The 21,955-nt window shown below is 40.3% G+C and overlaps 1 protein-coding gene across 1 annotated transcript in view; it reads left to right on the forward strand.

The window, feature by feature from the left end:
* Positions 1–18,047, forward strand: part of CLVS2 (clavesin 2) — a 39,339-nt gene extending 21,292 nt beyond the window's left edge. The window contains exons 3-5 of the mRNA XM_035110688.3: positions 6,863–6,973; positions 9,533–9,753; positions 14,238–18,047. Coding sequence (XP_034966579.1) covers positions 6,863–6,973; positions 9,533–9,753; positions 14,238–14,325 — 420 coding nt within the window. The 3' untranslated portion in view covers positions 14,326–18,047. The remainder of the gene's footprint in view (positions 1–6,862; positions 6,974–9,532; positions 9,754–14,237) is intronic.
* The last annotated feature ends 3,908 nt before the right edge of the window (positions 18,048–21,955 follow it).

The raw sequence follows: 21,955 nt of genomic DNA on the forward strand, positions 1-21,955 counted from the left end.
TGGCTCAAGTGAGTTGGGAGTGGATCAGTACCCTGTACAATTGCTAGTAGATACCGGTAGTATATTCTTTACTAAGTAGGGTGTGCAGAATTGCAACCATAAATGGATTTTCTGTGCCTTTGGTGCAGAAGGGAAATATTAACTTTATACAGTCCTTATTCTGTCACCTTAAATTTATATCAAATGACTAATAAACACCAAATAAAACATGTCAATTTACTCAAGTCTTGATAGTTTGGGGCCAAAAGAAAAAAAAAATCACTGCTTTAAATCCCCCTTTATATAAGAAGACAGTTTCAGCCTACATTGCCTTAGATTCAGCACTTTGTCTGGCATTTGCTCTGAATACACCCCCGCCCCACTGCCGCCAACCATGTGACCTTGCACCTGTTATTGACTCACTCAAGTGTTTGATTGCTGGCTCCTTTTGTCTGTGTATCTGTACGGAGGTGTGAAAATGACTTTTTTTTTGGTGACATGATCTCTAGGCTGTCTCAGCACCTGCATCCTCTGTCAATGGCAGATCGGCATAAGCAGAATCAATTTGCATCAAGTAAGAGCCGTTTTGATTGTGCCTCTGCTTGTCATATGGCCTCACTGACGGAGGCTGCCTGCAGCTGGTGAAAATATGCCTCTTTTCTCCAAGGGCGGCTCTTGACTGTTCAGTGAAAAGATGGCAATTCTCATTCTGGGATTAAAGCCTCATCCTCTGGGAATGCTGGTGCCGCAGATGCCATTTATTTAAGAGGAGCTTGAGCTCGCAGATCCCTTTAAGGAGCACTCTGGTGTAAATCTTTTTTGTTGCACACTTGGGCATTGATCTAGCTCTGGTAATGTTATTTATTTTAAGGCATTCTGTGCCATCTTCCTGTCAGACATGACATTCAAGGCAGCTTATAGTTTCATAAAAGCAGAATGAATTTTTCAAAAAGCAACCACCCTGAAAACCACTGTAAGAGAACAGAGGGTGATGCCTAGCATGGGCATGCACACAGGGGGGGGGGTGCAGTAGCAACTGGAAGGCACCATATATCTATGTATATACTGTGCCTCAGTCCTGAGTGTTTAGGAAAATACATTTCAGCTCCAATGACATTCGGATGTCCATCTGTGCCCCACTGAAATGATGTGCATCCCCTTATCCAGAGCCACCCCTTTGACTGCCCAGTGATCATGTAACAATTTTTATGTAGGGTGGCTTAGAGATTAGGACTAGGTGTTGCATTTTATGTTTGCCTTTCCCATTAATGATACTGCTTTAAACCGCTGCTCCTAGTTTCTTCTCTGATGCTTCCAATTTATATTGTGGCCTGAAGTATTTGCTCTGTTCTCCTACTCCTCAGCACCTGCAGTTTTGCTGTAATTCATTATCTGGGTCGTATCCAACTAAGTCACACTCACATAGACCCACTGAAATGAATGCACTTACATTAATCAAGTTCACTGACTTCAATGGGTCTTCCCTTATCTCACCAAATTCACAGCGTTTCCATGACTTCTGCCACCTCTTACCGTTTATTGCACCGTCCGACCTCTTTGGGGTATTAACTTCTCTTACGTCTTCAGAACCGAGAGAAAAACTATTCGAAAACAATATTGGTCTAAGGAACTTCATAAAGAAAGCACAAATGGTCTTCCAGCTTGAAATGGATAGAATGCCCCTAGCTCTTGTCTTCTAGCAGGTCAGTAGAAGAGCTTTGCCCTTGCAGATCCTGGAGAGCTTTAGCTGTCATCTCCAATGCCTCATTTATCTGAGCACTTCTTCCAACTGACACCCTGCTTTCTGTGATGGTCTGGTTGGCTCTCTCTCCTAATACACAAGTTGCTTTTCTGTTAACTCTGCTCTTTGTCCTGGACTCTGCTGGCTCCCCCCCCCACCCCCAATAATAGACTCCCCAGTCTTCCCTGCCCCTGAGCCTACTCGCTTGATGGAATGGATGGGCTGGATGCAAAGGAGTGGTGGGAGGCACCAGCTGGGGAACCCCCAGGGGAAGAAGGTTCAGAGCCAGGGGATTGGTGGTGGGACAGAGAAGAGGGGGCTGACTGGGAGGAAGAAGTGTCAGAAACTGAAGAGGTAACAGGGTTTAGTGAGCAGGAAAAGGTGGAGGCAGAGTGCAGTCCAGAATCAGAGGCAGAAGCTGGAGCTGAGTATGGGGCAGGGCTGAAGAAGCTAGAGAACAAAATCTGCAGAGAGCAAAATCTGCAGAGACTTGTGCTTCCTATTTATCTCTCTCTAAGCAAGTAAGGTTCCTTTCTTGATGCTCTTCCTTCCTTCCAAGTGTCATCCTGTCCTTTATTCCCATTCATAATTGCCTCCTTGGCAAGAATTGCAGAGAACAATGATTTTGGTAGATTCCTTCTGTAGGGGTTCTCTTAGCTTACTCAGAAGGGCTTTCCCAAGGTAGTCAGCTCTTATGTGGTTTCTTGCCACTTCCTTCATGTTGCTCTTGCCTCTATGCAGAACCTTTTTTTGTCATCTGTTGTATTTACTTTAAAATGATTCCAAGAAAGCTGAGCCCTTCAATTATCAGGGCTTGGGGGGCATTCCTTTGGTTGGGTCCTCAGGCTATCAGCCTTTGCCAACCTGTAGTGATGGGATTTCCCAACCAAAACATGCAGAGGGCATCAGGTTGGGGAACCTTGAGCTGAGGAGCTTTTTCTTATAAAAGGAGACACATGAAAAGGCACACCCACAGGAGGTGTGGGTAAATCTAGTTAGTTTATTCAGAGGACTTCATTTTGAACAAAGGTGAGGTTAAAAAAATTAGGAGTTTTTTTCTTGCAGATCTATCAATATCACGAAACACACCATTCAGCTTTCCAACTTATGAAACCTCATTCATCAGTAATGAAATGTGTGATCCATAGCTAATGAAATGTGTAGCAACAGCTGTACACCTGAGGGGTTTGTAGAACAGTAACAGATCTGACAGCTCCAGCTAAACTTTTGATTCTGGATTTTTCCATTTCTTTCATTGAAAGAATGAAAGGCACCAGCTGCATGTTATGTCATTCTAGGGTCATATCAACCACAGACCAACTTTATATTGTAAAATAACAGGGGTAGAAGTGTGCTCTCATGCAGTGATGAGCTATACGGCATTTTAGCTTGGGGATTTAGGGTTAGGGTTAGGGTTCACGAAGCTGAATGAGAGTTTCTGATTTGGCACTGCAATGCGCACAGGAACATAACTCCAGAGAAATGATCTGTTGGTCAGTTTCATGAGTCATCATCATGGATTCCTCAAGCCTTCTCTGAGTTGAAAACAAATTAAGAACACTGGCTGGAGTCTACACCACCACCATCATCAGTGTGGTTGAAGATTTTGTATCCACAGCTTGTAGTACTGATAGAAAACAGAAAATCCAATAAACTAGCCATTAAGCTGCCATAGGAACAAAAGACACAGGTACTCCAGGTTTTATCCAAAGTACCACATTGCTTTCAGGAGAAAAGAGAAGAAAAACCACATGTGAAGATTAGCACTTGTAGACTGATGATCCTTACTGCATCAAAGGGCTGATTCTGCTGTTTTATACTCTCACCAGGTAGCTTTTCCTGTTTTGCTGACCATGCAATCTGCAACTCAGGTGTTCTGTAGGGGGGGAGAGAGGTGGATGATTCAAGAAGATAATAAAAGTCACATTTTAAACTTCTGCTGAAAATAAGAAAGCAAGGCATTCCCAGGAATCATGGAAAATTTCACATTTAAGTGTGTCTGCCTCACATTTAGAAAGTGGGTGAAGAGTTTATATAGGAGGGCTCTCATGTGAGGAAGGGCAATATATAATGAAATCATGAAATCACCATCAGAAGATGTTTAGCTGAAAAGGGAAACAGGGAATCTTTTAGCAGGAAGTTTAGGAAAAAGTCAGTGAGATGATTTCTGAGAGAGGCCCTCAGAGTTGGGAAAACATATATGCTTGAATTGTTCATCAGGATAATCATGGTGCAGGCTTGACTGGAAAGCAGGAAGGTGACAAAGGGTATATGTCTACTGCATAAGAGACTTGGCTGTTAAGTTTGAATGAATATGATCCAGCCTCTTCATAAATCTTGATAGTCGGTCAACAACAAAAAAGTTAACCTGATTGTAGTACAAATATATTGTAGCATTAAAAATTCCAAGTGCTATATGTGTTGTTCCCTAATCAGCTCTTGCTACTATATAGTTGTACATGGATATTCAGCAATTACATTAAATTGACATTTAAAAATCCATTGTTCCTTTGCACAATGACTTGTATAATTTCCCCAAGAGCTAGTGAAGTACAACTAGAATATTGCATGCAGATATGGTAAATAAGGTTCCAATCTTTTACACACACAGTACAATGTTTGTTCTGCAGCTGCAAGGAATAGATCTTTTATATTTGTATTTAATAAATATTTATGTATACTGCATTTGATATCTATGTATACATGTTTTTAGTGTATTTGTGTATGATAGATCTTTATATTTCTTTAAAAGTCTGTTAATTTATCTATATTTTGATAATTTTATGTCTACTTGTTTTTACAGTCTGTTGATTTTTTCAGTGTTTTACTTAAGGTACAGGTAGGTAGCCGTGTTGGTCTGAGTCGAAACAAAATAAAAAAATTCCTTCAGTAGCACCTTAAAGACCAACTAAGTTTTTATTTTGGTATGAGCTTTCGTGTGCATGCACACTTCATCAGATACTCTGATGAAGTGTGCATGCACACGAAAGCTCATACCAAAATAAAAACTTACTTAAGGTACATAATGTATTCTTTTTTTAATTAAATGGTCAATAAATCTTGCTTTTTTAAAAAAATCCCCACTTTGCCAGGAACAAATCTCTTAGTCTGGTCTACCTCACTGTGTTGTTGCGAAAATAAATCAGACACTTCTTTTTTTACACACAATGACTGGGTTATTATAGTGGTAGCCTAAACATCTTTACTTGGATGTAAGACCCACTGAGTTTAATGTAGTTTCCTCCTAGCTGATTAGTTTAGGATTGCAGTCTTGCTAGGAGAATTTGACATAAATAAATAAAGTTTAAGAGCATATCCCAGGAGCTGGGCATAGCAGCAAAGCATGGAAATGCATATTGGGTATACTGTATAGGCTTATGTGGGGGTGATGTTCCCAGGTACCATGCAGAATTCAGTGCGGAACACCATCTGAAAAGCCTGTAAACACCCTCTAAACTTCTGAAAACCTTTGAAAAACACTTTAAAAACCAGCAGCACTTACCAGACTGGCATGAATGGTGGCAATGATGTCTCTCAGCCTTCCTCATCACTGGAGGATGATGTGAAAATAGCAACAAAGGGGGTAGACCCAGTACCCCAAAGTGGGATTGCAGTTGCAAAGGTTCCTGGGATTGCTAGCCGTTTTCTTGCTCTTTTCAGGCTGTTTTTGCCCTTTCCATGCCTTTTTGCAGTTTAAACCAATTCATTTATATATTTCCTGGCTTTGCATGTATTTGCTGTTGCACGTAAGTGAAACATGTGTTGGGGTGTGTGTGCCTGTACTGAAGCGTAAATCTTTAAATAACTGAAGTTATTACTTGGAACCTGCCAGAAAGGATATTCTTGATCATCAAAGCTCTGCTGAAACTCATGAAATCACAGCATTTCTCTTGCTGCTTAAAATTAATCCAATAACTGCAATATGTTGAGAGAGGGGTGTGCTTGAAGTGATAACTTGGAAAGATGTTGTAGACAGAGGCTATGATTCTACAGAGAGGATGGATGTGCAGAGGGAGGTGTGTATACATGGCATGAGTGAAAAAAAGTGAGAGGGATAGATGGAACGTAGATAGGAAGGTTCATCTAGGTTACGTTTTCAAGATTTCCTTTTTTCTTTTGCAACAATGAGGCCTTGGAACTTGCATTTTAATATGAAAACCCAACATTCCAGGGTTTTTACAAAATGATTAGAATCCTGCCCCTCTGTACACAGATTCTGTGAGCCGCCAAGTAATGCAGCAGAGTCAAGTATTGCTTGTAAAATTGGTTTGCACGGTTACATTTTCCATTCTTTCATGTTTCTTTAATAGCCGCCTGTAGAGAAACAGCCAAAGCCAATTTAGAAAGCAGTTCAGTAGAGAAGCTTTCTCCCTACATTTCTTATAGAAAAATCTCTCTGAGTGTGCAGCATAGACAGAGGTTCATAAATATTCTACAGTCACATTTAAAGAATACATAATGTAGTTTCAGCTTTATGATATATTGTGAGTACTGAGTAAGTATTTACCTGTAACTCCCTCATCTCTTTTAATAATCTAAAACATAGGAAAGCAAATATATAATTGTTAGACCGAGGAACGGGACAAACTACTGTGTTAATTTATTGAAACATTTATAGGTTCCCCCTCCCCAATCAAAGACTCGTATATAAAACAAGAATAGTGTTCATTCATAAAAGATAAACGAAAGTGAATTTGGGTACATGGATGGGGAAAACAACTTGTGATGGCAAATCTTGTATCTCTTTATCTGAAAGAGAGAGAGAGCTACTGACAGGAAATTGGGCATCTTGGTTCTTGCTATCCTGAAATGAAAAATTGAAATTTCATTCTTTAAATATTACCTTACTTTTGTTCTTTGCCATTTATGTATGAAATAACGTGGCTACATTTTAGGATAGAGAATTCAAATGCCATGCATGAAATGACGTAGGTGTGATAATTGCCAATAGAATATTGGATTTGGAGTGAGAAGGTCTGGATTCAGATTCGCATTCAAGCATGATTGCACTAGCCAAAATCTCAGCCAAACCTACTGTACAAGGTTGTGTGAGGGTACACTTTGCGATGAGAAGGAAGCAAATTGCAACTGTGATGAATAAAACAAGTCCACTAACCATCTTTTATATATATTATATCCTAGGACAGTTTTCCAGCTCGCTTTGGAGGAATTCATTTTGTAAATCAACCATGGTACATCCATGCCCTCTATACAGTTATACGGCCATTTTTGAAGGAAAAGACAAGGAAAAGGGTATTTTTCTCTTGTTTGTTTGCATGGCTTTGCAAAATTGTTCTTTGTTTCTTGATTGATCACTTTGATTGGCAAGCAACACAAGCAGCAGAGGCAGTGCCCCTAGTATTGAAATAAATTCCTTATGAAACACATTCACTCATTCTAAAACTATGTTTGTCTCATCATGCAATGTGCCAATGGGGAATGGCTTCTGTTGTTCTATTAAGAGTTTTAACTTCCAATATATTAGGAAGCTTTGCAAAGTCATAATACAGTAATCATATTTTTAAAAGAGTAAGAACAATTGTAAATATATTTCATGTAAGAGATAAAACATTGATACTAATAGACTGCAGCATCCAGATGATAACAGAGACTAAACAAATTCACCTTTAAACACTGTTCCTTGATCAATCAAAGCTTGCCCCGATTTTACAGTGTGAGAGCCAGTGTGGTGTAGTGGTTAAGAGCGGTAGACTTGTAATATGGGGAACCAGTTCGTGTCTCTGCTCCTCCACATGCAGCTGCTGGGTGACCTTGGGCTAGTCACACTTCTTTGAAGTCTCTCAGCCCCACTCACCTCACAGGGTGTCTGTTGTGGGGGAGGAGGGGAAAGGAGATTGTTAGCGCTTTGAGACTCCTTCGGGTAGTGATAAAGCGGGATATCAAATCCAAACTCTTCTTCTCTTCTTCTTACAGTGCTTTAAAATGTTCTGAACCTAATTCAGTGAGCATAGTTTTAAAATGCTGCGTGTCAGTTAATAAAGAAGCTGTCATGAAATGGGACATCATCAAATTGCCTGTGTTTTAACTTATGGGAATGTACATTTTCACAAATCTTGGTTATGTTGGGTGCAGGTTCCTAACCTATTACTTTTATTGAGATGCCTAACGCTATAAGCAGCCGACATGTGAAGCGTTGGAGTAAAATACTCCCATGAAGCACCCCATCAATAACTGGACTATAATATTTTGTACCAGCTGATACTTCTGAATATCATCTCTGCAGATGATAGTCAGAAGTATCAGCTGGTACAGAATACTATGTTGACTAGTCAAAGTTATAATGCCATGAGTGGCTCATGCTAACTTAACAAAAATACGATGCCTGTGTTTTAACATATGGCGATGTACATTTTCACAAGAGTCATAACTGGAAACCTTACCTGCTGGCTTAAAAGAGAAATGGTGGTTGGACTCTGGGGCATTGATTATAATGACTGCAGCACTCTGTGTTTTCATTGCCAATTTTCATCAGTCCAGTGTACCAATTTGTTTGATGTGGACACTAATCAAACTCCAGGAAAGTACACCAGCAGGAAAACCCAACTCATAGGTGTTAGGGCTTTCCCCCCATCCCTTTCCCAAGAACAGCCCTTGCACCACATTCATGCGCTGCCTTTGAAATCCATAGGAAATTCAAAAGCAGCTTGAAATGACATGCTAAGTAGCACTATTCTTTGAAGGGAAAGAAAAGAAAGTTCCACTGTACATGCTGGAGCCCTTGAGGGTACATGAAAAGGCTAGCTAGATGGCAGCTACTAACGGTATCTAGAAGCAAAATGAGATGTAGCTGAATTAACCATTTCCTGCTGTAGTCGGAGCAAGTGGAATTTGACAAAGGAAGAAGAAATAAATTCCATGAGACACATCACAGATACCACCCAGTAGGATATTTAAAAAGACCCTGGCGGGGTGCTGTGGTTTATCTTAGATTTCTGAGGAGCAGAGCTGCTGTTGTTATCCAAGTCATTCTGGGTTTTTCTCTCCAAAAACACTGTAGTGTTTCTCGGCCACATGTCAGATTTCTTGATTTTTTTTTAGTCTGGAAAATATGCTTGGGGATATTTGGGGTCACTTACGAACCTATGATTGCCTATTCTTTTAATATAAACATACACACACACTGAAAAGCCATCTTGCTGGATATATTTGCATTCTCCCTTCAGCTTCTGCCACAAAGTGTCAGCTGCATGAAACTTATTCCGGCATGAGATGCACTGGAAGTGGTCCGAATTTTAAAATTCTGCCCAGCGGGTTTGTATCCAGTGCTGTGTGAATGGAAGTCCACATGTACCAAGAAGTATCTTTGCAACCATTTGCTTGCACTACCGGTAGCTACTTCAACCTAATTTTGGCAATCCTCCTTCCCTTTTGTACCCTCCTGCCCCACACCTCAGGCCATACTTGATAATGCCTGCCCTTGGAGAGGCTTTTCAGTGGGCACAAGAGGCTACATTGGGGAAGAGGTATGTGGACTTCTGATCGCACTGGGTACAATCCAGTACACATGATTTCTAATAAATTAGAACCCTTTAAGTGGTCCTAAAATGCAACATGCCTTAGAGTTTAGCAGAGCTTATATACATATACATTACACACATACATGTATTAGCTAGGATCCATAGAATGAGATGCGTGCACTAGTGGGATATTTTTTTACTTTTCCTCGTTGAACATCAGACATCCCCAACATAGCTGCTTTTTGAAAATCCTGCATGGATTTGCCATGTGAGAAAGGACTTCTATCCACTGAAGGTGCTGGCTTGTAATGTCTTTGATTCCTCCCTTTAACAGATATTTCTCCATGGAAATAACCTCAACAGCCTGCACCAGCTAATCCACCCTGAGATTCTGCCTTCTGAATTTGGTGGAATGCTGCCGCCTTACGATATGGGCACATGGGCAAGAACGCTGCTTGATCATGAATACGACGACGACAGCGAATACAGTGTGGACTCGTACAACACTTCTGCAAAAGAAGTCGAAAAGGACCTGTCTCCCAAATCCATGAAGCGGTAAGTTAGTCAGGCCTGTTGAAACAGAAAAGAAGGGTGTAGACAAAATGGTACCCTCCAGATTTTTGGATGGACTACAATTCCTGACCATTGATGATGCTTGGATGGGGTTGATGGGAGTCGGAGTCCCAAACTTCTAAAGGGCATGTCAGTAGCTTATCTCTCATGTAGATGATTTTCTAGCCTGAAGGACTTCTGCTGAGTGCCAGGACAGTAGCATATGATATCATAGGAACATAGGAAGCTGCCTTATGACTCAGTCAATGTTGGTCCATTTAGCTCATTACTGTTGACACTGTCTGGCAGCCGGTTTTCAAGCAGCATTCTTTATATACTTGGAGATATTAGTAATATAATCTGAGATTTTTGGCATGCAAAGCATGAGCTATGGTCCTTCCCCTATGTAATTTAGCCATTCCATTAAATTGTAATGCATTTTGATGCAGTGACATTCGTTGTTTTGTATTAAAGCGTTTTGAAGTGGAAAAAGAAAACTCCACTCAAGGCAGCTTGCAACATAGAACATTACATTTTCATTAATGACAAAGAGAGGGGGGGGAATCAGCAGTTTAAAAAGATCATAAAAATATTGTCTGCCTCATATAATAAAAGCCTGCCAGAACAGAAAGTAGTGATGGACAGGGACCAAATGCACTTCATTGATTTGATTGACCATGTATTTCTATGCCACCTTCCATTCAAAGGAGTCCCAATGTGGCTTACCAACAATAAAGAACAGCCACAGCTCTAAGCTACAATTACAATGTCTGGGCCATTTAGAGCTGACCCCACCAAGGCATATAATACCATTAACAAATCAACAATCACATGATCATAGGTAATTATAAAACAATACTAGCAAAACAGCAGCTAAAACACAGGCTAAACATTCACCCTCACCCCTCTGCACATATGGCCTCAATAATCATTTACTTTACTGATTGAAATACAAATCCCAGAAAACAAGAGGACATTGATCCAATAGAAATACCTACAGACAGAACCATACTGCAGCAAACACCTTGTCACCAAGGTGTGTGGGCAGCAGCCCCCCTTCTGTTCCCCAAAAGGAGTACGAACCACCCCCTCGCAAGCAATCTCCATCCAAGAAACAAACAAAAGCAGTGAAACAAACAAAAGCAGGTGGGCTATCCAGTAATTGGCAACGGACACACCTCATCACTCTTCCCAGTAGCTACAGCTCATCAGTGTCCAGGCTGCTAGAGCTGCCAGTGAACTGGGTGGGTGGGTGGAATTAGTTCCCTTTCTCCTCTCCCTTTGCTCGTACTACCTGGTAGTCTGAGAGCCAGTCAGATTCTCTCCATCCACGTTTCATGCTCCAGCTGCTCACCACTAAGAAATTCCTCTCTTTTGTCCCATGCAGCTGTGCTTCCACATTTAGCAGGACACAGAGGATGGCCTCTCCTTCTGATCTAAGGGAGCAGGCGGGATGGTGTGAAGTTATTGCAGGTCATGGCACTTTCATACCAGCCCTGTGGAGTGTTGTGTGATTCCAGATGTGGAGGGCAACCCATTGGGACACAGATATCAGATATTATCATGGGGGAACCAAGTTAATTCCCCCTTCAGGCATTATGCTGGAAGAACAAAAGCTATGGAATTGAAACACAAATGCAGCAAAGCAAGCCCAACGAGATATGCCCAACTTGTCAGACATTGCTCATTTGCTACACCTGTGCAAGCCACGCTGTGTGCAACAGAGTTCAGAAATTTAGGAACCAGAGAAATAACCTCTCAATAACAGGTTAGACAGTATTGTTAGGAATTACATATGTGACTACATTATTATGCTGAGATCTGAAGCTATCCAATTCTACAACATCAGTAACAAATATTAAATTACATCATTTAAGGGAGGATTTTAGAGAAAAAACTGCAGTTTCTTTCTGATGAAAAAAGTGTTAATGGAATGTAGCTGCATGAACTCTGAAGCTTTGTTCTCTGCTAGTTGACCAGCTTTGCTGGAGTAAACTGTCCTTGCTCAGTGTGATAATAGGGTAACATGTTTCCCTTTGTGTTGTCAGAAATATTAGTGCTGGCTGGTTGTCAGTCCATTTAAGTTCAAGTGCAAGGGGTGCCGCCATGTGTCACTATCCCAAAGTATCTGCTTGAATCCTTTCTTTCTAAGCCACAGCCTGAGCTCATCCACCTACTCATGTTTTTAATATCCTCCTTTGGCATTTCCAAGCCACCCACCAGAGATCTACAACCAATTTGTTTCATTAGTCAAGTACTGTAGATTAATCTTTTCTGTTGTACCTCGGCTAGTGGTCAAGTTAATCTCAAGAAGCTGGCACAAGTATTGCTTCAGCCAAGAATCATTCTGCTCCATGGCTTTGGGGTAAATACTGTTTTGGGTGCCTGCTAATGCTCCTCTTGAAAAGGCCAAGTAGGGCCTCTAGGTAGCATGTGATGCCAGTTTCAGAGCACTATTAGCCAGATGGTGTGTTGGAAATATTCCACTGCCAGCAGCCGGCAGCTGGCATGGCTTTGTATGAAATCTAATCCCCTTTCCTCAGTAACAGACCGTTTTCACCTTACTGCCAGCACCAGTGCATGGAAATCCTTGCTTGACTTCAGTAATAGCTAGTAAACCTATTTTTTGTAACATTCATTGAATTCAGATATGTGTTTTTTTAATCTGATATTTCTACAGTCAGTATTTTATTTTTATTTTTATTATTTATCGGATTTATATACCATCCTTTATCACAAGATCACAGGGCGGCTTGTCCTCTTTGATCCATAACAGTTTCACTTCTAATAGGTAGCTCCCATCCTGTGAATTAAGTTGATGTCTCTGCACTTGCTCAGGACACATACCCCTATAGACATGTGTGCATTTTTGTTCAGGAATAAGGCCTTTTGAAACACAAAAGACTGGAAGGGAATTTAGCTCAAACGTGCTAGGAATTTGTTGTTGTTTAGTCATTTAGCCGTGTCCGACTCTTCGTGACCCCATGGACCAGAGCACGCCAGGCACTCCTGTCTTCCACTGCCTCCCGCAGTTCGGTCAAACTCATGTTCGTAGCTTCGAGAACAATGTCCAACCATCTCGTCCTCTGTCGTCCCCTTCAACTTGTGTCCTCAATTTTTCCCAACCTCAGGGTCTTTTCCAGAGGGTCTTCTCTTCTCATGAGGTGGCCAAAGTATTGGAGCCTCAGCTTCAGGATCTGTCCTTCCAGTCAGCACTCAGGGCTGATTTCCTTCAGAATGGATAGGTTTGATCTTCTTGCAATCCATGGGACTCCTCCAGCACCATAATTCAAAAGCATCAATTCTTCAGCGATCAGCCTTCTTTATGGTCCAGCTCTCACTTCCATACATCACTACTGGGAAAACCATAACTTTAACTATGCTAGGAATTACTTACTTGGAACTCTGGCTCTTCTCTTCTGGAGGGTAGCCTGCTGCCTGTTTGGTAGAGATGCTTTTGCCCCATCTGGAACATGATACTTTTGCCCAGTGATTTCCCCTCCTGGTGCAGTCCCAGACCACACAGGAGCCCACTGACCTGCTGGAGGGGCTTTGTGGGTACAGGGGGCTGCAGATGAAGAGAAAGGTTGGTTGCTCAATATGCCTTCTGCTTGCACACACCAATGAATTCCATTCCATTTGTATAACTAATGTTTCTCACATTATTTCAACACCTGACTTATTTTTGTATCCAAAATGAGTAAATTGGATGTTGAAGTTCATTGATTTGTGCAAGATCAGAAGCCTTTAACTTCTATATGTTTTTATCATGGAGTAAGTGATCATGTAAACTTGAGGGTACCCAACAGAGTGCTCTCCAAATGTTGCTGGACTCCATTGGCCATTCTAACTTGGGCTGACGGGAGTTATAGTCCACAACATCTGGAGGGCACCACCTTGGTGATCCCTAATATAAAGAATTCAGTGTTGTTCTCTTTGGTGGGTGGATCAGTTTCAATCAACAGAATGGCATGTGAATGACCCAAAAAGGTATTCTTTGTTAGAATTCTTTGTTGTGAAATAATGATTGAAAGTGATTTATCTGTTAGCGTAGACAGAATTTGTATCTCAAGGTAGCATTCTGGGGTGACAAACCTCAAAAAAAAATTTTTTGACTCTGTCCTGAGAAAAGTTTACCAGCTTTCTTTAGAGGAAGTATGGAGAAGCTGTAGCCCTTTAGGTGTTCTTGGACTATAGCTGCCATCATCTGTGACTATTAATAACGACAATTTTGTTATTATTGGCCATGCTGGCAGGGTCTGATGGGCATCGATTTCCAACAACATCTGGAGGGCCACAGTTCCCCACCCCTGATATAGCGTGTGGAGGATAGGTGTACATCCTTAAATATGAAATATAAACTGGTTGTAGGTATCACACCATATTTCCCAAGCAATTTTCTGGATACTGGCTAGCTTTCAAATAAATAAATAAATAAATGAAGTCTATTTTCATTTGTCTTTAAAAAAATACTTTTTCCCCCACAGGTCTCAGTCAGTTGTGGACCCTGGAGTGTTAAAGCGCATGGATAAAAATGAAGAAGAAAACATGCAGCCCTTGCTTTCTCTTGACTAACAATGTCTGAGCATCGAACATGAATTGGGGTGGAAGGTATTGCCTTTCGGCAACAAGCAAACCATTGGGAGGAGAATGTGTACCAGCCGGAATCCTATTTTTCATGTTAATGTAGCATAACGTAATGAGGCAGCAGGTTTTGCCAGTCAGCCTGGAACATGTGTGCCCTGGGCTGGAAAACAGGGTGGAAAGGAAGAAGATGAAAAGGAGCAAATATCAATAATATATTCTGTTAAGTGCCAACCTGTTTGTAAATAGAGTCTATTCCTTCTCTTTGCATTTGTAAGTAATGGTAGGGATGTAGTACAGGAAAAGGGAAAAAAGAGTGGCTATTAAAATATGCCAGTTGAATGCACTGTAAAAGAACGAAAAGCACTCTGAGAAAAAAGAAAGAAAGAAATCAGACCTAAGTAACGTTCATCCTTTTTATACAAAGCCATATTACACCTTTCATATGGACTGCTTTATTCTGTTCCAACATTTTCCCTTTAAATGAGAAGATATAGGGTCTTGTAGACATCGTTGTAACTGGTGTGATGTTACCTGTCAATCAGATTGTCTTTCACAGACATTGCTGAGATTCATGACGGAGACTAGAAACCATATGAGAGAGAGAGAGAGAAAGAAAGAAAGAGAGAGAGAGAGAAGAAAAAAAGAAGGTATAGACACAGGGAGCCAAGCAGCATTCTTTGGCATATAAGACAACTGGTTTTTAATCTTTTAATACTAAGTTCGGGGTTTTGAGACCCATTTAGGTCCTGAGCATAAGGTGGATCTCAAAGCATCTGCCTCTTATCTGGTCCCCATTTGAGAACTTTCCTCCTTGACTGGACCATTTGTAGTAATGCTCAGCATTCCACACATAATACTCAGTAGCAACAGATTGATGCATTTCTAAAACTTACAAAACTGAAGTCTGAATACATATCTATATATTTTTACCACTCTCTACATATAAAGTGTCATTGGTAGATAAGTATATGTAATCAAGGATTTATAAAAACAAATCATACCTATTTGGTGTGTTTAGAGTTTATTATAGATTGTATATTAAGACAATGTCATCGTTAACATAGTAAAAGATTAAGTACAGCATCCTACTTTGAGCAAGGTTTAATTGTTATAAGTACGGTGTAGTACAATACCATGCTAACGCCATCTTTTGTTTTGTGATGTAATTGTGTAGATGAAACATGTGCCATATTAGACAGAAAATACATTTTTACCTCAAAAGACTAAACAGTCCCTAAAGTGGACTGAACACGGTCAGCTGTAGTTTAGGGGTATATATTCATCTTTGATGTGTGCTGATATGCTTGTGTATTTTCGCCGTACATCAAGACAAGAATGTACCCTACAACTATACAGATCTCTGTCATCAGAATTTAATATGCCACTTGAACAGGAATGACAAGATCTCTTTCTTGCAAAAAAACCAAAATGTTACTACCAAACTCTTAAGGGCTCTGAAGAAATATATTGGAATTAATTATTGGATATTTAAGATGCCTAAGATCAGGCTTAATGCTGCGACAGATTGTGTTCCCAATGAAAATCTTCAGTTTCAAGACAGTAGAATGGCTTGTTTGTTTTAAATCGCCTCCATACCATTCAGAGACAACCTTCAGATAATTCTTGGGGAAAGAGAAATCAAAATACATTCTGCCTGTACTGTCTTTGTGTAATTCAGATACTCTGTTGAGACACCATACGCATGTCTGCTATCATTGATTTCCACTGCAAGCTAGTGTTAAAATGATGCGAGGCTGTAGTGTATTCTAGACCACTTAATGGACTGCTGGATCCACAGTTAAGAAATTCTTATTTGGCTTAATTTTTCTTTTCCTTATTTAAATTATGACAATGGTGTTCTTTGCAGGCTAGAGCATTACGCTTGGTTACATATTGGAGCATTCATCATTCTAATAACATGGTAAACAAGCAACCTATCTATTAAGCATGGAAGCCTTCATAGTGGGAACACTATGATGAATGCATTAACCAAAAGGGAACCTGTTTTTGACAGGAATGGCTTGTCGTTGACAAGACCTATGCTTATCACATCCAGAGATCTTAAGTTGAAGGCTGTGATCTTTAAATAATGACTGCCTATTCTATGATATCAATTGCCTTTGGGCCATCTCACTGAATAAACACTTAACAGGAAGCCATGGCCAATCTAGGCTAGCTAGCATATGTGCCAGGACCAGCAACTGTATCTGGTTTGACCCTTGGTGGTACGTAAGCAGCCTAACATATCACAAGACTGCAGCCTCAGAGTTTTCCTAGAAATACAGCTGCAGAACCTTTAGCAACATCAGCAGTAAGAACATTGCATGTCTCTACATGGGGTTCTACATCAGTTCCCATGGAGTAATTTGATTAGATATGTGTTATTTCTAAATTGAAGCTTGGGTCTCTAACTTTAGAAGTTCCCTGTATAGCACTAATACCTTTTTGCATGGCTCCTTAGGAATGAGCAAGCTGTTTAATGATTGGGATCCTTATGATTCCAAACTGATAAGAGTTAGACAATTTGGTACAGAAAACATGTTAGGCAAAATGAAATGATAATTTGTTCTTAGCTCTATAGTGGATAAGCTTAACTGCAGGTGCAGACATTTGTAGCGATGCCAGACAAGAGGACAAGAGATCTTGGTGCAGCACAAAAAAGTGTCTGGTGTTAAAAACAAAGATGAAACACACCTGTAGTTGGCACCTGTCTGTCTCGGAAGACAACGGACAAGTGTTCTTTTACCGGTGAGATCAAACTGTTGGCAGGTTGCAACACTTACTGTGGCTGTAGATGCAGGAGAGACATGATCTGTTGCAGCTGGGGCAGATGATGATGCCCGGTTGTGCTGTTGCAGACACACCATGGTGTTTCTTCTCTCTGTGATCCTCCCAGAGGTCATTTCTCCTATGCTATGGATACACGACTTGACTGCCCATCTCCAGGCACTGCAGTCATCTGCAAGGGATTCCCATAGAGTGGGGTTTATGTTGTCAGGCTTCATGTCATGTTCACAGACATCTTTATAGCACAGAGTTGGTCTGCCATGTGGCCTATGGAATCCAGTTAAGAGATCAGCTCACCTATTACGCAATTTCATCAAACCACATTGGCAGCAACATATAATGCATGGCTCCGAAATTATATCTGTGAAATGAATAATGGCATCTGTACACAACTGTGTTGTGTACATACAGTAGATCTGGGTAGGTGGTGAATGAATGATCTTTCTGGTGGTTAAAGTTGGGAGATGTTGTGTTATATGGTATGCTAGTCACTTTGAAGTCTTAAGATTTGAGATCTGCCAAATGCACACGTTGATAGAGATAGGAAGCTCCGGGAACCCTGGAATTACGCTACAGCCAGTGTCTCATTGTACAATAATATCCTGGCTGAGGCAGTAGGGAAAGAGCTAAGCAAAGGCTTTGTTGAGTGGGAGAGCATGCTCACTTCATTATGGGCTACAGGAGCTATCCTTTCAGGACCATATGCATGTCAGTGTACCATCTGTTTCCCTATAAATCCTTGTTCTCTGGCAAAAAGCTTTTATTCAGAAAGCCTAGGGGGCGGGGGATAAATGAATTCAAGCCTCAAATACTGTGTTATGTATCACTAGGGCCTGTCCCCATGATTCCTTCCATATATATGCTGTCAGGAAATGGATTATAGGTGGGTTTATTTCATAGGTTGAATCACTCTCATTTAGAGCAAAAAAAAAAAAAGATCTTTTTTCTTGCAGTGTCAGAACTAATTTGCCCAGAGTTAACATGTTCCATATTTAAGCTTCAGTCAAGTCAGTGGCGCTTAAGCCACAGTTGACAGTTTCTGAATGTACACAGACAGAACTGCTGCTGGTGTGACTGAGCATAGCTTTATTAATTCCACTTTACAAAAGCTGAATTTCATTAAGGCTGTTATCCTGGCCTCACTTACCTGGGAATAAGCCCAGCTGAATTCAATAGGACTTACCTCTGAGTAGTCATGGTTAGAATTGCAGTGCAACTCACTTTTAACAGCACAATCCCATCGAGGTCTACTCACTGGATATTAGGTATAGAAAATGGGTATATGATGGCATCTCTAAAGGTTATTATTTTTGCAATCTTCACGAAACTTCATAAAGGAAAAAATCAATCTTACCTCATGAAACCTCTGTATACTAAGTGGCTCATTTTAGTTTTATTTTTGCATTTGAATTCTTGTCTCTATGTGCAATTTCTGAAATGCATTGTGATGCCTATTCAGCTATTGCTGTAATGAACACTCAGATAGTCCTCTCAGGAGGTAACACCATGATTTTACATAATTCAGCCTCCATATTTTGCTGAGAATAAACTGATATGTTCCAAAAGGAAGTACTCTCGTCGTACAAAATCGGGTCTTCAGAGAGCACCAGCAGATTCTAGGCGCACTATGTCCCATAGCCACAAATTAATTCTGCAGCAGATTTTCAGAGGTGGTTGAGGGAAATTAATAGCTTATTCCTGAGCAGGTTTCTTCCTTTTATGAATTCAAGAAGGCTTATGATGCCAGTAGAAAAAGTCCTTTAAACGAGAAAGCCGACCCCTTTGATAGAGGTGATCTAAAGGAATATAGGACATGATAAAAATCTTACTAATTGAGCCATCCTTGGGTACAACCTCAAAAGCAGTTTAGGAACATCCTGTACCTATTTTACATGTTTGTCTGAAATATAAACTAAAACATACTGAGAGCTAGATCCTTGGCAAAGTGATTGTTTTGACTATCATATCCTAGAGCAGCCACGGACTGGAGGTTCAGCCTTAAATCTCACATAAGAACACATGATGCACATTTTTGTTACAGGATCAGCAATTTCACATTTGAGAGAACTCTTGGGTGGATTCCACACTGACCCAGTGAGTTGTTCATTTTATTTCTTAGTAAAGCCTACGACTTCATCTTTTGTCACCACTGCCTCAGATGCTGACTCCCTTCCCAAGAAAGTTAGTTCAGGCACAGGGATCTGCCTTACATCTTCCACAGTTAAAACAGATGCAAACAATTCATTCAGATTCTCTACGGTCTCATTTTCCTCTTTTAGCAGGCCTTTAACTCCTCTGCTGTCTAAACATCCAATTACCTCTCTGCTCCTGGTGTTTTTCTTCTTGGAAATTGTTGGGTTCAACATTTTAAACAACATGCTTCTTAAATTATTATTTTTCCTTCCATCCATTATTGTCTACTTGCATTTCTTTTGCCAAAGTTTACATTCCTTTTTGTTCTCATTTCGACAACACTTCCATTTTGCTTCCTTGACTGCTTGATACACATTCTGGTATCCTCTTGGTCTTGGTGGTACCTTTCCCAGTTCTAGCTAAGCTTCTATTATTGTGGTTTTTAATAACCCCAAACATTCTGGGGAGAATGGTAGCTTTCTGCTCCTCAGGGCACATCTGGACCTCTGCCATGGCTACGATTCCACCCCCGAAGTGGTGGTCCCCAGCAAATATGCATATGTGCCATCCTGCCGCCACACCCTCCATCTACATTGGTCAACACCAATATATGGGTGGCAGCTGTGTTAGGATTGGACTCTAACTCTCTATTGGGTTGCAACTGTTAAATGTCAGTGCAAATCATGACTTCATTGCCATTGCTTTTATTACCACATCTAGTTATGTGTAGGAAAGGGTTTACTAAACCCCTTGAAACAAGGTCACATTTCAGCCTAAGTTAAGTACATGCTTACTGTTCTGAATGAAATATCTGAATCTGGCTCATGCCAAATCTCAGTAAAAAGACAGGCTTCTAAGAATACCTTTTGGTTTGTTGCCATCAACAGGCTTCTAAGATTTGTTAGAAGCTTATGAGCCCAGAGGCAGAAACTGCAACCAGGCAGTTTTGTGGTTTTATTTTGGATTAGACGCTTGATAGCAACTGATATGGCATTAACATGAACGACAATATTAAGCATAAGTATGTTAACATGAAATCAAGCTAATGAGATGTCATTTCTTTTAAAGCTTTGTACTGTAAAGTGCCATATTAATGTGTATAGTAGTGCCTGTTAGATATATAAATATGTGCAAAGCATTGCTTATCATATTGTGCTGGCATTATATCAAGATTTTTGTTGTTTGTGTCACCGTTCTTCAGGTGAAAAATAGAAACTGAGGCCTAAATGCATGCAGATTTCAGATCTGTATTCTTTGCCAATTAATGTTTGAGGCTGGTGGAAAAAGTCAAGCTGGTAACTTCCCAATTCTTTTCCTGAAATTGCCCCACGTGGTCGAATTGAGAATTAACAACACCTTGGAAAATTGTAGGACACATTAATCATTGGCCCATCACATAAGGATGGTGGAAACTTCATCACAAAAAAGGGGGAAATACACCTCAGGGTAACTGTTCTGTCGAAAAATGGTGCAAATCAGGCAAATGTTTTCAGAGAGGAAATGTTGGATGACTTGTCCATACTCTCAGTTGAGCACTGCTAGTCTGTAGTGATTAATAGATTACTAATAGCACTGGCTTTTGTGCTATTTTTAAATACACATCTAACATTATGTATTTCTGTCTCTGTGTGATGTGCAGCACAATCGTTCATATACCTACTAAAAAGTAAGCCTTGTTGAACTCAATGGGGCTTATTCTCCCAAGTAAGTGGGTATGGGATTGCAGCCAGAAGCATCTTTCATGCTCACTCTCTTTTGTGTTATACGTCTGTGCTACCTGTTCATGTGACATTTTTGACTAGGATGGGGTTAAGAATGGAAAGTGAATGATGCCGACAATTTGTGTAGACCATATTGCAGCCAAGTTACCTAAAGCTGTAAGTGCTGGATTTGAAAGAGAAAGATTTTTTTTTAAAAGGAAACACTGAAAAGTTAATTCAGAGAGGGAAATGGAACTGATTTTTTTCCAGTGTTATTAAAAGCCAGCCAGTTTTCAGATGAGGCAGGGACCACATTCCCATGTTCGTTTTTGACAAGAAAGTTACGACATAATGACATTACCTTTTCAATTTCACCTGGTAACTGTTCTTATAAAATGCACCTCCACATGGTGCCAGGTGGTATTTATCACATTAGGAAATGCTTGAGGCCTGCCAGGTGCCCCGAGGCGATATTAAATAGCAGGCACATTTATAAGAATGACCCTCCCTATGAAACTGACAGGGTAAAATTGTATTGTGATTGAATCTGGGATTTGGACCAAATCCATGTTGCTAATGAGAGTTCTGCTGAGAGAGATCTTTTTTCTTGTTCACTGTACTGACTGGGAAGAACGTATATTTATTGTACTACATTTGTGCCAAAACTGATCAGTATAAGTACATGGAATAGAATGTTTCAAATTCATTTATTTGCGCAAGACTCTTTGAAAAGTTGTAACAAACCTTTTCACTGTTTATATAAACAATATATATTTGAACAAAAATAAACAACTGAAGCTAATTAGTAAGGATGGCTTCAATTTTGTCAAAATAAAGCTTTGATGAAAAAATGGCTCAGGACATCTTGATTTTGTCTTAATTTTCATGGCTTTTTCCTTTTCTGACAGTACTGAGAATCAACAGTTTTAAGAAAAAATAGTAACCTTATGATATGTTGCTTAGATGATATTAAATATAAACATCAGCTAATTTTTGAA

The sequence above is a fragment of the Zootoca vivipara genome, chromosome 3, assembly GCF_965207765.1.
Source record: "Zootoca vivipara chromosome 3, rZooViv2.hap1.1, whole genome shotgun sequence".
Lineage (NCBI taxonomy): Eukaryota > Metazoa > Chordata > Lepidosauria > Squamata > Lacertidae > Zootoca > Zootoca vivipara.